Source organism: Lissotriton helveticus, chromosome 1_1, assembly GCF_964261635.1.
Source record: "Lissotriton helveticus chromosome 1_1, aLisHel1.1, whole genome shotgun sequence".
Classification (NCBI taxonomy): Eukaryota; Metazoa; Chordata; class Amphibia; order Caudata; family Salamandridae; genus Lissotriton; species Lissotriton helveticus.
The window spans coordinates 19350412-19368351 of record NC_136057.1 but is presented as its reverse complement, the minus strand read 5'-3'; the positions used below and the strand labels follow the sequence as shown (position 1 = coordinate 19368351).

Below are 17940 nucleotides of genomic sequence, written 5' to 3'. Positions count from 1 at the left end.
TTATCTCTGAGTGAATGCGCTGACTAGGAGTGTACGCTGCTTATCTCTGAGTGAATGCGCTGACTAGGAGTGTACGCTGCTTATCTCTGAGTGAATGCGCTGACTAGGAGTGTACGCTGCTTATCTCTGAGTGAATGCGCTGACTAGGAGTGTGTGCTGCTTATCTCTGAGTGAATACACTGACTAGGAGCGTGAGCTGCTTTTCTCAGAGTGAATACGCTGACCAGGAATGTGCACTGCTTATCTGAGTGAATACTCTGACTAGGAGTGTTCACTGCTTATCTCTGAGTGAATACGCTGACTAGGAGTGTGCACTGCTGATGTCCGAGTGAATGCGCTGAAGAGGAGTGTGCACTGCTTATCTCTGAGTGAATGAACTGACTAGGAGTATGGGCTGCTTATCTCTGAGTGAATACGCTGACTCGGAGTAGGTGCTTATCTCAGAGTGAATAGCTGACTAGAAGTGTGTGGTGCTTTTTTTTTTTTTTATTTCGCACTTTTAGAGCGCATTATCACAGTCAGGTCTTTTAAGCGCTGTCAAGAGAGAGAGGCACGTCCTGGCCTGGGGAACTGAAGAATTAGATTTGGGGAGAGCCCCAAGCTTCTGAGAAGAGAACTGGTTTTAACTTCTTCCTAAAGGGGAGAAGGGCGTGCTCCTTGCGCAGTTTCTCCGGCAGTTTGTTCCAGAGTGGGGGGATGGTGGTGGAAAAGGCTCTTACCCCTTTAGAGATAAGGCTGAAACGAGGATATGCCAGTAGGCAGGCCTCTGAGGATCGAAGCACCCTGTTGGGGGTGTACATCTTTGATGTACGTGGGGGCTTGGCCGTAAAAGGTCTTGTGCGCGATACAGAGGCCCTTAAACTTAGTTCTCTGCTTGACTGGGAGCCAGTGTAGCTGTCGAAGAAGAGGGGTGGCATGGGCCCCTCTAGGCAGTCTGAATATTAGCCTGGCAGCGTCATTCAAGTCTGGCAAGTAGCTTTTCCGGGAGGCCAATGTACAGGGCGTTTCCGTACTCAATACGTGATACTATCATGGCCGACACAACCAATCTGAGAGTGGCAAAAGTCAGGAGAGGGGCAAGCTTCTGTAGCTGTCTCATCAAGCCGGCACATGTTCCCGCTACTGCAGACACCTTCAGGTTCATGGATAATTTAGCGTCAACTTTGATGCCTATGCTCTTAACAACCACGGCCGGTTCCGGGTCGGTGCCCAATTCCTGAGGCCAGAAGAGGTTGCTCCAGGGATTAGAGTCGGTGGTGATGGCCAAACCCTTGGTCTTATCCGTGTTGATTTTGAGGGAATTGGCATCATCCAGTTGGCGATAAATTTGAGGGTGTTTTGTGTTCTTGCGTGGGAGGCTGGGGAGCTGTCGATCTGGACGATGAGTTCAGTATCATCAGCGTAGTTGTAGACCCGACACTCCATGGTATTTAGAGCGGCTGTCAGGGGCTGTAGGTAGGCATTAAAGAGGAGGGGAGATAGCGCCGAGCCCTGTGGGACTCCACAAGAGAGACTACCTGAGTCAGACGTGTGGTCCATCAGCTGTGCTCTCTGGGATCGACCACTGAGGAAGGATGTGAGCCACCTGAGGGCTGTGCCCTGGATGCCAAGGTTATGTATCCGCAATAAAAGTAGGTTGTGGTTGACCGCGTCGAATGCCGTGGATAGGTCCAATAAGACCAGCGCACACTGCTTTTCTCCGAGTGAATGCGCTGAGCAGGAGTGTGTGCTGCTTATCTGAGTGAATACGCTGAATAGAAGTGTGCACTGTTGATCGAGTGAATGCGCTGAGCAGGAGTGTGTGCTGCTTATCTGAGTGAATACACTGAATAGAAGTGTGCACTGTTGATCGAGTGAATACGCTGCTAGGATTGTGTGCTGCTTATCTGAGTGAATACGCTGAATAGAAGTGTGCACTGTTGATCGAGTGAATGCGCTGAGCAGGAGTGTGGGCTGCTTATCTGAGTGAATACGCTGAATAGAAGTTCGCACTGTTGATCGAGTGAATACGCTGTCTAGGATTGTGTGCTGCTTATCTGAGTGAATACGCTGAATAGAAGTGTGCACTGTTGATCGAGTGAATACGCTGCTAGGATTGTGTGCTGCTTATCTCCGAGTGAATACGCTGCTAGGATTGTGTGCTGCTTATCTCCGAGTGAATACACTGACTAGGAGTGTGCTTCTAGGGATTGCAGTGTCTCTCTCCCGCCTCTCTATCAGTTCTGCATGTATGCTGCTGATTAGGCTTTGAAAGCAGGACATTTGACTTCTGAAATTCAGTGTTATGAATGCGAAAAATCTAAAAAAAAAAAAAAAAAAAGTGAAATTATCAACATTAGACATTTTAAATGCAGTGTTTTCTAATGCAGATTAAACTTTCTTAAGTTGGTTTTCATGCTTGCAAAGATTGCACTGCTTTCTTACTTGTTTTTTTATACAATGGCCCAGAGCTGATTAGACCTGGAGTAAGTAAACTGCTGAAACTGATTTCGTTTACTTGCTGATTAGTTAAAGGGGCAGGCAGAGCACACTGTGGTGTCAGCAATGGTACTAATATTTGCACTGACAGGATGGTGAATTCAACCACTATCCCCAATGAGTGATTCCTCAAAGGAAGGGAAGGAATGACAGGAGTATCTGCACCCCACTTCTTTCCCCACCTCCATTGGGATTTCCTCTGCCGTGCAAAGAAGAATGCATCGCACTGCCACAAATTCTGCATCTAACTGTTCATCCGTTTTCCTACCTCTTCGTTTGGTGGTCACTGCCTTCTTCAACTAGTTTATTGGTCCATCCCTCTTGTGTTCCACGTAGACTTGTATGTCTGGTATTGGCTGCGATTTTTGTGACTGTGCGTGTTTGTGTACCATGGTGGGTTGCTGCATACATGTATGCCTCTGTGTTTTGTGCACGCTCACTGGTAGCTGCAGTTAAATGTGCTCTGGTAAGTATTTAGGTCTCCATGTGTGGGTAAGTCTGTTAATCAGTGTCTGAGAAGTGATGTGAATGACTACCCATGGTAATGGATGTCTCTAATTCTGTTTATTATTGTGCCAGAATGTCAGGTGAGTGACTGCTGGTCTTTTTGCAGGAGTACCGGTATGGCCAGTGGCCTTTGTACATGGACTCCTGTATGTCTGTTCGTCTGTTTGCATTGGTTCCTTTGAGCTTGTTGGTCAGGGTGCATGAGTGCTGATACATTTGTTGTTGATTTTGTTGTTATAACTTGTGTATTTTTCTGTATAACGTCACCGGTGCATGTGTGCACATAAGTGGATGCTTGTCTGCGTTTTGTGTATGCACATCGGTGGTTGCATGCAGTGGTGTGCTGGTAAATCTTTAGGTCTGAATGCATGGGTAACATTTGTGGTCAGTATAAGAGGAGTATCTGTTTTATGGAGGCCTATCTGCCCGGCTACCTGAAAGTATGTTTGTCCATGTACATAAGTGCCTATATGTATGGTGGGTATTGCACATGGCTTTCTATATGTCTGTTCAGTGTATAATGGTGTCTCTGTGCTTGCTGGTTCAGTTGCATGATTACCTGTATGCATGTTGGTTTCTTTGCACAGATGCCTCATTGGCTGAATACCTGTATGTTTTCTGCCTGTCTGTATAGGCAGGACTGCTGTTCGGTGTTCATATGTCAGCACATATATGCAGGCATTATACATGACTAAACGCCTCTATACTGGGCGTCTACATGTGCATGCATTATAAAGAAGCCATACCTATTGGGTTTGTCAATGTTTGGTTTATTTCGATACAGGAAACTGGCAAGGAGAAGTACTTGGAAAATCTGCCCAATGAGCTGAAGCCTTTTGAGCGTCTTCTCTCCCAGAACTCTTCTGGATTCCTCGTTGGCAGCACGGTGAGTAGCATGACTGCCCTCTGGAGGGGTGATAATGTACTGCAGGTAAAAAAGAGGTTAGGCTTTGGAAAACCATAGTGTTGGAGACTTCCAGTGCTGCAGGCCCATGGACTCTGTCCCTCACAATGCATTATGGGAACAGATACCTAGTGGCTTTGTGCTCTGTAATGTATATGGTCGGTGGCGTTGGGCCTTCACACTACACGATGAGGACTGATTCATACAGCGGCAGAGACAGACTTGGCTTATAGTGTACATGGTCTAACCTTACATCTGACTGTAAGGAACCTGAAACCAAAGAGCTCAGGGGAAGATGGTTGGAAGTAGATGGTAGCTCTGTTTGTTAATGCTTTCCATCTCTCTCTTTTCCCATTGACAATTTCTTCTCTGCAATCTTCATCTCCTGATGATAAATTCTCTTTGCCTTCCCCTCTTCCTTTGCCCAAATGGTGTTTGGACAAAATATTGAGTTGTAAACATCATTAGTTACAAATATGAGAAAAAAATATTGTGACACTAAAGTATTGTGATGCAAAAATATATTTAGTAATTAGTAATGTTTTTTATGAATATTGTTTCAAATTATATAGTTGTAGTAATATTGTTTTTAAATTATTTTAATGTGTTTTAATATATATATATTTTTGTGTTACTGTAGGTTTTCATTTTTTAATATAGGTTGTGTATGAAAGTGCCTCTTTTGGACATGTTTATTTAAACATTTTTTAAAAAATATTTTTATTTGCATTTTACAGTGCATAAACACAACTGGCATGTCATAAAAGACCATCAACCACCACCCTTCATCCCCCCCACCCTCCTCTCCCCTCCCACAAAATCATACTTTCATCTTCCTCTCCATCGGGCTTTCCATTGCTTCTCCAAAGACCCCAGAATACTAAAGCACAGACCCAATTAAATCCACCTCTCAACCAAAGCAGCCGAGCACCCCTCCCTCCTTGGTTCACAGTCCTCCATCCAAGCCATGGTATCGGCGCCATTTCCCCCACACTCTATTAAACTTCTTAGGGCACCCCTTGCCTAGTACGTGACCCTCTCTGCAGCCATGTATAGGTCCATACCCCTCCTCCACTCATCCAGCCTTGACTGGGTAGAGGCCCCCCACGCCTTCGCCACATCCCTCTCTCTTAAGGAAATGGTTAGCCCCGACGTTTTGCCTGGAAAATTATGTAATTTCACCAGGAAGTGCACAGGGTCCCTGCCAACTATGTTCCCTGTGCCAGAGCTCCTTCCCTAAACTGTACCTATTGCTTCCACAATTGGTACCACTTCAGCTCACATATAAGCCCCTAGTAAAAAGTACCCTGGGTACCAAGGGACTTATGACTGAAGAGGATCCTTAGGGTGGCAGAATTTGTGCTGCAGCCCTTAAGGGACCCCTCACCAAGCACATGCACACTGCCACTGCAGGCTGCAAGTCTTGGTGCAGACAACACGGAAGAGTCAGCATGGCACACATCCCCGAGTGCCATGGCCACAGACACTGCATGGGGTATAGTTAGGATATCTCTCTAGAAGGCCTTAGCTGTAAGGCAGGTTGCACTATATCCCCTGTGAGGGTGGATCTGTATGAACAGATATACCCCTGCAATATTCTTGTCGATTCCGGGATATTGTAAGTGACCAGGGAAGCCAAAGTGAGTACATGGGCTGGACACTTGTCATTACAAGCTCTCCAGTAATATGATGAGTTCACTGAACTATGGGACGTTTGGTTCCAAACATCTTTTTATAGTAAACCACACTGAATTCAGTGGTGTAATTATTAAATATTGCACACAGAGGACCCCTTGGAGGGGTTCCCTGACACCTACCAACCCTTAGTGTGGTCACCGACACACCTCAGCCAGCCTGTTACCACCAGACAGTGCCTGCACACTCAAGAGGTCAAGAAAAATGCCTTTCCTGGGTGGAGGTGTTCACACCTCCCCCTGGTCAGAAAGAGCCATCTGTGGTGGGGAGCTTCAAAGGCCTTACCTCCTTTGTAATACGACTTCAGCCTCACCCGTTAGGAGCAAGCCTCCTTCCTTTCTGCACCCCTTTTTGGTGGAAGGACAGGCAGAAAAACTTAGTACGAATAGGAGGTGCCAACATCACAGCTCAGGTGAAGGAGGCAAGGTAAAGTACACTTTTCAGGACCCACCATTTTGAAGATGATGGGACTTATCCAATCAGGGCTAGGACTATGTCCCTTTCCCAGAGAAAGCAGGCATAATACCTGGTGTAGACACCTCAGTTAAGGGCACCTTTGCCACTACCTGTCACACCCTTATAACACCCCTAAATCTAGTATTTAGGTGGCATCCCCTGACTCTTAACTTCTGTTCCTGACAACCTAAGAAAAGCCGGACACCACAGAGCCATACCAGCAGAGAAGGCTGCAGAGAACTACTGACTTGGCCCTAGCCCTACTGGCCTGTTCGCAGCCCTCGTTGATCCTGCGCTAAAAAACAACTCGCCCGGCAGCCCAGCGTCCTCTAAAGCCCTGGACGAGCTGCCTGCCTTCAATTAAGATCAAGATCTCCAGAAAACAGCGGACCTGTTAAAAAGGAACAAACTGCAAGCAAGGCGTCTTTCACCTGAAGATCCGCAAAATCCTGATCCTGGTTCCACCTCTACAACCGATGCCTCCAACCGAGGCCAAGTCGCCGACCAGTTGCAGCAATGTTCCCCAGCACTCCAGAGCCTGAGTCCACCATGAGCCGACCTCTACCGGACTCCTCAACGGCGCGTTACCCTGCTTCTGCTTATTTTCATCGTTATGTTTCATCGTTTCCCTGGCTCACTTGCTTCGAACCGACGCCGGCTCCTGCCCCCGTCCCGCCTGCTCCTGCTGCCCGCCCGGTCACCTGTTTGCTTCTTTCGCCTGCAGCGGTCCGAGTGTGGGGTGTACAGAGGGCGGCTCTCTCTGTTCCTCGGCCTCCGCTTCGCGGCGCCTCTGAAGTTGAGTTTGTGCTTATCCGCGCACGCCCTGCCACCTGTTTTGTTTCCAGCGCCTGTTTCCTGCACCTGGGGTGATTCGGGTATTGTGAGAGTGGAGGACGGCTCTCCTGCTCTTTGTTTTTTGGCTCTCCTGCTCCTCTGTACGTCCGTGCTGAGTTTGCCTACTTGCTCCTTACGCCTACTACAATTCAGTGGCAATTTCATGGGCAGTGTGTGCGTATAAAATAACTTCTTCTGTTCTTTGTCCTCAGCTTCAAAACACCCCTGGGACTCAATTTTGTGCTTGTTCACACCCCCGAGGCGATTCAGGTACGGTGTGTGCGGATGGTGCAGGGCGGTGGGGGCAGAGGGGCTCCAGAAGTTCGGTGTAGTCACGTCTTTGATGCTGCTAGAGTGTGGAGGTGGTGGTCTCTTTTGATACAACCCCGATTGCCCTTGGGCGCGGCGCCGACCTCTTTTTTGCATCCATTTCGGCAAGCAGAAGCGAACTCACAGGATCCACAGGATTTACTGGACTTCAACCCAGCGCGAAATGAGGTAGTAGTTGGGAGCGAGATTGTGGGGTGCGTGTGTGAGCCAGGCAAAGTGACCTCAAGTAACACATGCTTTCGCCCAGTATCGGGTGTTAAGGAGGTTATTGCATTGCACACATCAAAAAATCTTGTACACCAATTTATTCATCTTATGGAGAAATGCGTGGGCTGTAATGCTGATAGCAACTTGTGTTTGGTTAAAGAAATCTCCCCCCATGGGCCCACGGTTTGTCGCTATACCCTGCGTAATCGGCCCCCGAGTACCCTTGCTGTAATCCCTAAACCAAAGGTTGTTTCTCCCCCAATAGTGGTAGTAAAGGCTACCACTAGTCAGACGACAGGTACCTCTGCAACGGAGGGAACGCCGTTAGGTAAGGGAAAAGGCCGTAAAAAAACCAGGGGAGGCACTAAAGTTAAAATTACGCCTTCTTTGAAGTCTTTTTATAAAGTTATTTCCACAAGTACTGTGGTGTGTGGGCAGAATAATAGCACAAAGGAGAAGGTGGTGGCTTTAAATATGACTACCATTTCCACCCCCGCTGATATTGCGGCTTCAGCCACTACAACCTTAAGTACCATCACTACTACCGCAAACCTAGTGGTCAGTGAACTGAGCCCCCAGCTTCCTACTGTCCCCTCTACTATTGTGGAGAGCATGTCCATGCGGGACCACATAGTATCTATCCACCCGTCAGTGGAACTGTCAAATAGCTTTTCGGCGTTAGAGATTCAGTGCATTGCTCAGGAAGATGCCCTCACTACAAACTCAGTGAAAGAGGGTGGGTCTCAATCTGAACCTCAGATGCATGGAGCTCCTTTGTCATCCTCACCATCTGCCCAGTCTGTACTTGGACTTGCAGGTTTGTCTGAGTGCCCTGGGACGTTGGCCGATATCCTGTTAAGTTTGAGAGATGACATCAGCAGGAGATTTACCACCTCAGAGCCAATCAGGCAGCTAATCAGGCCTCCTGCGAGGCGCTTGCTCAGAAAGTAGAGGAAGTTTTACAAAGAACGGACGCTCTTGAGGCAGAGTTACCAAAAATAAAGGATGCTCTGAGTGCGTCTTCTGCTTCAATGAGTAAAATGATCAAGCAAAATCAGGATTTGAAAGATGACATGGAGCAGTTGGAAAATCATTCCAGGAAGAATAATCTGAAAATCCTAAATGTCCCCAAGGATCTGGAAGGGAACGATATTAAGAACTTTGTCGTGTCCCTCCTGAAGGCTACAATTCTGAAAGACTCTGAGGTTGTAGGCATGGATTTGAGTATGGATATTCAGAGGGTGCACCGCGATCCATTCAGGAGAGTTCAAGGAAGAGCGCACACTAGGAAAATCTTGGTTAACTTCCTTACGTATACCGTTAAGGAGAGCATTTTGTCTCTCGCTCTGAGATGGTCCTTGGCCAGTCGAAGGTGTGCGGGGAGGGAGTTTCATGTTTTGGCTGCCAGGTAGGAGAATGATCTTCCTCCGGTGGTGGTTCTGCGGATCCGTTGGACGGTGGCGAGGGCGAGGCTGGCAGAGCGTAGCTGGCGGGTGGGGGTGTAGAACGAGAGGCGGTTGTTGAGGTATTTGGGCCATTGTCGTGGAGTGCTGTGTGTGCGTGGGTGAGGAGCCTGAACGTGATCCTCTTGTTGACGGGGAGCCAGTGCAGGTTTCTCTGGTGAGCGGATATGTGGCTTAGGCGGGGGATGTCGAGGATGAGTCGTGCGGAGGTGTTCTGTATGCGCTGGAGTCGTTTCTGAAGTTTGGCTGTGGTTCCTGCGTATAGGGCGTTTCCGTAGTCCAGTCGGCTGGTGACGAGGGCCTGGGTGATGTTTTTTTTGGTTTCGGTGGGGATCCACCGAAAGATTTTACGGAGCATGCGCAGGGTGTTGAAGCAAGATGACGAGATGGCGTTGACTTGCTTAGTCATTGTGAGGGAGGAGTCCAGGATGAATCCCAGGTTGCGTGCGTGGTCCGTGGGTTTTGGTGCGGAGCCCAGCGCAGTGGGGCACCAGGAGTCGTCCCAGGCGGAAGGGGATTGTCTGAGGGTGAGGACCTCCGTCTTGTCTGAGTTCAACTTCAGGCGACTAAGTTTCATCCATTCTGCGACGTCTTTCATTCCTTCTTGGAGGTTAGTTTTGGCGGTGGCTGGGTCTTTGGTGAGGGAGAGTATCAGTTGGGTGTCATCAGCGTAGGAGATGATGTTGTGTTTGCGTGTGATGGCGGCGAGGGGCTCATGTAGATATTGAAGAGGGCCGGGCTGAGCGAGGAGCCTTGGGGTACGCTGCAGATGATCTCGGTGGCCGATGAGCGGAAAGGAGGTAGGCGGACTCTCTGGGTTCTGTCGGAGAGGAACAAGTTGATCCAGTCCAGGGCCTTTCCTTGGATCCCTGTGTTGAAGAGGCGGGATATCAGGGTGCGGTGGCATACGGTGTCGAAGGCGGCCAAGAGGTGTAGGAGGATGAGAACGGTTGTTTCTCCGTTGTCCATCAGGGTTCTGATGTCGTCGGTGATTGCGATGAGGGCGTCTCAGTGCTGTGGTTGGCTCGAAATCCGGACTGGGACGGGTTGAGCGAGTTGTTTGCCTCGAGGAAAGCAGTCAGCTGTTTATTGACGGTCTTCTCGACGATTTTAGCCGGGAAGGGAAGAAAAGAGATTGGGCGGAAGTTATTGAGGTCTTCGGGGTCCGCTGTGGGTTTCTTTAGAAGGGCGTTGATTTCTGCGTGCTTCCAGCTCTCAGGGAAGGTGGCTGACGTGAAGGAGTTGTTTAGGATGTTCCGGAGGTGGGGTGCGATGATGATGTCTGCTTTGTTGAAGATGTGGTGGGGGCCGGGGTCAGAGGGGGAGCCCGAGTGGATGGTGTTCAGGACGTGGGTGGTGTCTTCAGTGCTGATGGGGTCCAGGCGCTGAGGATGGTGGTGGGGGTCGGTGGTCCGGTGGCTGGGGGCGCAGTCTGGAGTCCGAAGCTGTCGTGTATGCCTGTGATTTTGCAGTGGAAGAACGTGGCGAGGGAGTTGCAGAGGTCTTGTGATGGTGTGATGTCGTTGGTTCTGGCACTGGGTTTGGAGAGTTCTTTGACTATGCTGAAGAGTTCCTTGCTGTTGTGGGTGTTGCTTTCTAGCCGCTCTTTGAACGATGGCCTTTTGGTGCCGCGGATCAGCTGGTGGTGTTCGCGAGTGGGGTTCCTGAGGGCAGTCATGTTTTCAGTGGTCTGATTGTGGCGCCAGGTTTTTTCGAGGGTTCGGCAGGATTTCTTTGAGTTTTTGAGGGCGTCGGTGAACCATGAGGATTTCCTGTTGCGGGACTCGCCTGGGGGTTTCTTCAGTGGAGCGAGGTCGTCAGCGCAGTTGTGATCCACTGAGTGAGGTTGCGGGCCGCGTTGTTGGTGTCCGCGGTGTCGACTAGCGGGTTCTGGCTCAGTGATGAGAGGAGCTGGTCTGTGGTGATTTTGCTCCAGTTTCTGCGGGGAATTTGTCGCGTGCGGAGGTGGGATGTAGTCTTTTTGAAGGTGAAGTGGATGCATCTGTGGTCGGTTCAGTGTAGCCCGGTGGAGTGGCTGAAGGAGACGTGGTTGCTGGCGGAGAAGATGGGGTTGAGCGTGTGGCCAGCTAGGTGGGTGGGGGTGTTCACCAGTTGCTTAAGTCCGAGGTTGGTGAGGTTATCGAGCAGGGTGGTTGTGTTGCTGTCATTGTTTTTCTCCAGGTGGAAGTTCAGGTCTCCTAGGAGGATGTATTCTGGTGAGGCGAGGGCGTACGGGCTGATGAAGTCGGCGATCGTTTCGCTGAATTGTGTGCGCGTGCCCGGGGTTCTGTAGATGAGTGTTCCTCTAAGGGGTGGTCTTGGGGTCGGTGTGAATTTGGAAGTGTAGGTGTTCGGCGGCAGAGAGCGTGTCTTCGTCGTTGGTCGTGATGTTGATGGTGTTCCTGTAGATAATGGCGATTCTTCCTCCGGTTTGGTTGACGCGGTCCTTCCGGGTGATCTTGTAGCCGTCCGGGATGGCTATGGCGATGTCTGGGGCTGAGGAGGCGTTCATCCAGGCTTCCGTGACGAAGGCGACGTCTGGGGCTGTTTGGTCGAGGAGGTCCCAGAGTCCGACGGCGTGCTAGTGGATGGAGCGGGTGTTGAGGAGGATGCACTTGAGGTGGTTGTTGTTGATGTTAGGTTCGGTGGGAGGTCTGCAGGTTCGGAGGCAGGTGAATTTGCAGGCTTGGCAGGTGAAGGGTCCTGGGTTCGCTTCGGGGTTGCTCGGTAGCAGGCGGGTGGTCGTCCGGTGCTGAGTGCGTTGAGGGTGGAGGAGTTGTATCTCAGTCGTGTGCCCTGGCTCCGGCGGGGGCCAGAGGTCCTGGCGCTGGGCGCGGTCCAGGCATGGACGGGCGTAGACGGGCTTGCCTTTGGCACGCCAGCGGCGCGCGGCCGCTGCGCGGCCTCCATATGAGGGTTAGTGGGAGGGAGGAGCGGCTGGGAGGTGGGAGCGGGGGGCCAATGGGAGACAGGGGGGCAGGGCCACAGGGACGCAGCGGCGGGAAACAGGGGACAGCGAAGGAAGGGGGCGCAAGGGGGGGAAAACGGACAAAAACGAGCGGGAAGTAAAAATAAAAAGGCACAGAGGGGCAATGAGGAAGGGGGTAAAAGCAAGGGCACAGAGGAAGGGGGTACAAAAGGAAAGAGTGGGCAGAGAGGAGGGAGGCAAAGGCAGTACCAGAGGAGGCACAGGCGAGGCGGCTGCAGCAGGGTTCACAGGTCACACAGGGGACTACATGGCAGAGAGGGGAGCGACCTGCCTGGTGACAGGGTCAAAGGTGCTTAACGTTAGGCACCCAACGCTGTGTTGGCATCCTGCACCCCTAGGCCTCTGGTGGTGTAGTGTTGGACCTGCTTTGGACCCTGCCCAGTGCTGACTTCAACCCCTGGAGACTGGACCCCGCAAGCTGCCACTACTTACCTGTAAGCAGCCTCTTTCCGATTGCCCCAGTCCTCATTGATTTGTATAGGAGGCCCAACTTTGACCTTGAGCGCTGCACCCGGCCTCCCCTCTGCTGGTGGTGCGCTGCTGGTGCTGAACTGAACCTTGTTCAATACGGAGTTCAACTCTCGAAGACTGATTTTGTAAGCCGATGCTACCTACCTGGATGCTGAATGTTTTTTCCCTCCGATAGGTCAACATGAGAGTCTGAAAATTGCACTGTCCACTTTTGATATTGAAAAGTATTTCTATTGCAAAACGTATTTACCTAAAACCAAGTTCTGTGGTTCTACAAAATAAATCTAACCAAGTATTATTTTTAGTTTGAGCCTAGCGTAAGCCTGCGCAGTCTCGCTGGCGAGATTGAATGATTTAGGGTATGTTTCACTAGCGGGCTTTAAGCCCGGCCCCTCTTTCCCATTGGCCGGCGTCACCGTTTATGCTAAACGGTGGCCAGCCATTGGGAAAGAGGTCATGGTGACGTATTCTTTTCTCGTTTTCGTTCGTCCCACTTGGACAGAGTGGCCTGCTTTCCTTCTGCTGTAAAAGCATTCTTATCTTTATGTGGCCAAACAGCCCCATAAAGTCAAGAAATCGTCGCGACAGAAGGAAAGCAGGCCGCATGTTTATTTTTGCATCGCGCTTTAAGCGAGATGCAAAAATAAACAGTGTATGACTGGCTAGCGTTTTTTGGGGCGTGCGTTCTTTCCTTTAAAGCACCTTGTTTTTTACTTTCTCAAAAGAAAACACATGATGTCTGAAAATGTTGACTGGGCTCGCAAGAAAATAAGTGAGAGCTTTCAAATGCGCAATGACTGAAACATTTCAGAGTGCTTATTTATTGTATTAAGGTAACCAGGTAAGCTCGGCCCGGCAATAGCGTGCCCGTTCTGTTAGCTCAGGTGAGCGCTCGGGGGCTCGGTGTTGAGGTTTTTTCTCCTTCTGAAGTGGCTCTGCGGGTCACGTGACAGGCTAGCTGACGTGAAAGCCGTGTTTATTTGAGGAGCCGGCGGAGAGGGGCGGGTACATGCGAGGGGACGGGACTGGGGGACAGCAGGAAGGTTCGGTTTGGTTCAGTTCGCCTCGCCGGTCCGTGGCTTGGGAGTGTGAATAGCCACATTGAAGGAGCTGTCTAACTGGGCAGGAGCGAGGACTCGTTTGCTTTGCCTGGGGGCCTTGATAAAGGCAGCAGCTGCTGGTAAGTGCCTGCTGAGACCTCTATTGGGCCGCCTCCCCACCACCATGCAGCCCTGGTGCGAAGTCCGCACAAGCAGCCGTCTCTGCTTATCTCTCCCACGTAGCGCTTCACCGCCCTCCCCTCCTTTGCACAGCGCCTCGCAGCCCTCCCCTCCTCCGCACAGCGCTTTGCAGCCCTCCCCTCCTCCGCACAGCACCCCGCAGCCTTCCCCTCCTCCGCACAGCGCCTTGCAACCCTCCCCTCTTCCGCGCAGCGCCTCGCAGCCCTCCTTGACACTGCGCCTCGCAGCCCTCCTTGACACAGCGCCTCGCAGCCCTCCTTGACACAGCGCCTCGCAGCCCTCCTTGACACAGCGCCTCGCAGCCCTCCTTGACACAGCGCCTCGCAGCCCTCCTTGACACAGCGCCTCGCAGCCCTCCTTGACACAGCGCCTCGCAGCCCTCCTTGGCACTGCGCCTCGCAGCCCTCCTTGGCACTGCGCCTCGCAGCCCTCCTTGGCACTGCGCCTCGCAGCCCTCCTTGGCACTGCGCCTCGCAGCCCTCCTTGGCACCGCGCCTCGCAGCCCTCCTTGGCACCGCGCCTCGCAGCCCTCCTTGGCACTGCGCCTCGCAGCCCTCCTTGGCACTGCGCCTCGCAGCCCTCCTTGACACAGCGCCTCGAAGCCCTCCTTGGCACTGCGCCTCGCAGCCCTCCTTGGCACTGCGCCTCGCAGCCCTCCTTGGCACTGCGCCTCGCAGCCCTCCTTGGCACTGCGCCTCGCAGCCCTCCTTGGCACTGCGCCTCGAAGCCCTCCTTGGCACTGCGCCTCGAAGCCCTCCTTGGCACTGCGCCTCGAAGCCCTCCTTGGCACTGCGCCTCGAAGCCCTCCTTGGCACTGCGCCTCGAAGCCCTCCTTGGCACTGCGCCTCGAAGCCCTCCTTGGCACTGCGCCTCGAAGCCCTCCTTGGCACTGCGCCTCGAAGCCCTCCTTGGCACTGCGCCTCGAAGCCCTCCTTGGCACTGCGCCTCGAAGCCCTCCTTGGCACTGCGCCTCGAAGCCCTCCTTGGCACTGCGCCTCGAAGCCCTCCTTGGCACTGCGCCTCGAAGCCCTCCTTGGCACTGCGCCTCGAAGCCCTCCTTGGCACTGCGCCTCGAAGCCCTCCTTGGCACTGCGCCTCTCTGCCTCTCCTCCGTACAGCGCCTTGCCGCCCTCCCCTCCTCCGCATAGCGCCTCGCACAGTCTGCACCAAGATGTCAAACTTTAAGAGATTGGTGGAAATTAACGAAAAACTCTCTGCTGCAGCGAATGAGAAGGCCCCGGAAGAGCTGCTGTTCCCCTACAAGGGAGTGTTGTACCCCAGTATGCTGTGCAGCCCGGAGACCTTCCAGGCGCTAGACGCTTTCCAGGTCAGGGCATACGACCTGCTCATGGTTTCTTTCCCTAAATGTGGTGAATAAATGCACTCTTTTTCACATAATGGAGGGCTGTCTCCAGGAACGGAAGTGCAACCCTCCACCCCCTCTCCCAAAGCCATTAACGCTATTTGGTGGCACGCCTTCCGTGTTTGTTGGCAGTGTTATTTCCCTTAAATGTTCCATTCTCAAGGGAAACAAAACACACAGGCGTTCACCACTTATCGAGGCAGCGGGGAGTCGCACTGCCGCCGGGCTCTGCGGCTGCCATTACGGAGGGAGGGGGTACCCGTCAACTCGCCCCTCTTGAACCCGCGTCGGCTGTGCTCTTGTGTTATCGGTTCTCGGGCCATTTACACTGTCCGCTGCGCCACGTTATTCACGTGCCTGCTCCCAACACAACCAAAACAAACCGCAGTCAGAACAGTCGAGTGCTGCTCCCCTCCTTCTCTGAACACCGCAGCCTGCGCACCCACTCACTCCCACCAGCATCTTCCACGTCACTTCTCATATAGGAGTGTCACTTCTCTCATAGACAACTGCAAGCCATTGCTGCTTGTTTTGGGGTTGTCGCAGGACTAGAGGCATATGATTAAATAAGTGATGGTGTAATTGTATTGTAGTATTGCAATAGCGCCTACTACCCTTAGGTGGGCGCTGGAGCGCTTGTCCGCGTGGGCAGCATGCTACACCAAGTGGATTGTGTAAAATCTATTGTATTATTTTTTTTAACACAGCTGTCCTGTCTTTATTTCTTTAAAAAACGTAAGAATAGTCCAGACTGCATTATCATTTTTTTGTGTGTTTTAATTTCGTGTTTTGATGCTTCAAATTTATGTGGAGTGACGGTCAGAGCTGCCCACTTTGGAGCTGGTGAACCAGCTTCGAGTCTCGGCGTCTGCTGATAGGGACTGGGCGAGGGTGGGAAGAGGTTGTGCCTATCCCCCTCCAATCTGCCCACTTCATCCTGGCTCTCTTCTCTGCATCTTAGTGTGTGCGTGATAACATGTGTGCGCTCGTTCGTGTATGCACTTGTGTGCGTGCGTGGGCCTGTCTGATTTTGTGTCTGCATCTGTATTTGTGTGTACACATGTCTGTCTATGTGTGTTTGTTTGATGGCGTGTGCCTGGATCTGTGAGTGTGTGCGTGTTGGATTGCATGTGCGTGCCGTGGGGATCAGTGTGTTGGATGGTGTGTCTGGATCTATGAGTCTGTGTGTATTTGTGCCTGTGTACGCGTCTATGCTCCTGCTGCTCCTTTTATGGGATCAACCGGGGTCTCAGCCCTGAGAGTCGGTCGATGTTTGAATGATTTATAGGGACTGGGTGAGGGTGGGAAGAGGTTGTGCCTATCCCCCTCCAATCTGCACACTTCATCCTGGCTCTCTTCTCTGCATCTTAGTGTGTGCGTGATTACATGTGTGCACGCGTTCGTGTATGCACTTGTGTGTGTGTGTGGGCCTGTCTGATTGTGTGTCAGGATCTGTATTTGTGTGTGAACATTTGTGGGTCTATGTGTGTTTGTTTGATGGCGTGTCTGGATCTGTGAGTGTGTCTGCGTCTGCGTGTCTGCATCTGTGAGTCTGTGTGTATGTGCGTGTGTGATTGTATGTGCGTGCCGTGTGGATCAGTGTGTTTGTTGGTGTGTCTGGATCTATGAGTCTGTGTGCCTGTGAGTCTGTGTGTATTTGTGCCTGTGTACGCGTCTATGCTTGTGTTTGCCCATGGTTAAGTGTGTAAGTCTTAGAGTACGAGTCTGTATGAGTACGTTTGTCTTTGTATGTTTTGACATGTGCATAAGTACTTGTTTCATATTCAGTCACCAGCACCAGGAGGCGCTGTCCAGCATCATCTGCGACATCTTGAGACCTCACCGGAAGTGATGCACCAACCCTATATAAAGGCACCGGTTCCAGTCACTCTAGTTCCCTTTCTATGCAGGCCTCAACCAAGGCGGGGATCTGTAACCTCTGACTATTTTTGGGGCATTTTAGGCCTGTTTTTTTCTTTTAAAAAGACTATCCGATTAATTTAAAAAACCTTTTATATGCGATTTAAAAGACTGTGATTCTCAAAATGTACATCTGTCACAGGTACAATGTATTTTCAGAATGTAAAGCAGTCACTGTGCACAGGGACTTCACTGCAAACTAAGAATTATATACAAGAACGTATGTCTCCTTTTAAATCAACAAGCTTGACTTACAAGGCCTGGCCTTTCTGATCATGTTCTCCACCGTCCTTGAGCCCCAGAGTGGTTGCTTACCCAGGGATTGTTTTGAGGGCAATGTTAACAAATAAACAGACCTCCTTTGCTTTTCTTCTTGTCGTTCACTCTGGTCACACAGGGGGATTCCTTCTCTTCTCCATCTTCTCTGTAAACGTTGCTTTTGCTGATCCCCTCTTACTCTCTCTTATCCCTTGAGTGATCGATTCATAACTTGGATGTCTTTTACTCTTCACAGATCTCCTTTGCCGATTACAATCTTCTGGATGTCATCCAAAATCTCCAGGCGGTTGCCCCGGACTGCCTTAACAGCTTCCCCCATCTGAAGGCCTTTCAGGAAAAGATGGAATCTCGCCCGAAACTCAAGGTCTTCCTGCAGTCGGATAAACACAAGGCCCCTATGCTTCCACCCTTCTAGGCAGCTGTAGTCGGACCATCAACCAATGTGCCATCGGCCACCTCATCAAAGCTCTCGACCTCCTCACCAGGAACAGCTCCATCCAATGAAAGGATCTGATCAAACTCTGAGCTCATGGGAGGAAAATGAGAATAAAAAGTATTTTCAAAGTCTTGCCTGCCCATCTGTACAACTGTTTTTATGTATTTTATTGTGTTTATTCCAGCAAAGCACTTTAAAAAAAAGCAATGAATTTGTAAATGGTGGAACAAAGAAATATAGAAGGTTACATGTAGAAAAGATACTATCGTTTAGTTAACGAGTACAGACATAATGCATAGATAATGTCACATGTTTACATTGAAATACAGAGGCTAGCAGGCATGGGGTGCGTTGTATGGGGGTGTCA

At 51.1% G+C, this 17940-nt stretch overlaps 1 protein-coding gene across 4 annotated transcripts in view; it reads left to right on the top strand.

Annotated features, from left to right (window-relative positions):
• Window positions 1–17704, top strand: part of LOC144811934 (glutathione S-transferase P 1-like) — an 82044-nt gene extending 64340 nt beyond the window's left edge. For all 4 annotated transcript variants that reach the window (XM_078673918.1, XM_078673908.1, XM_078673926.1 and 1 more), the window contains 2 exons: window positions 3770–3871; window positions 17373–17704. In XM_078673918.1, coding sequence (XP_078530044.1) covers window positions 3770–3871; window positions 17373–17552 — 282 coding nt within the window. In that variant the 3' untranslated portion in view covers window positions 17553–17704. The remainder of the gene's footprint in view (window positions 1–3769; window positions 3872–17372) is intronic.
• The last annotated feature ends 236 nt before the right edge of the window (window positions 17705–17940 follow it).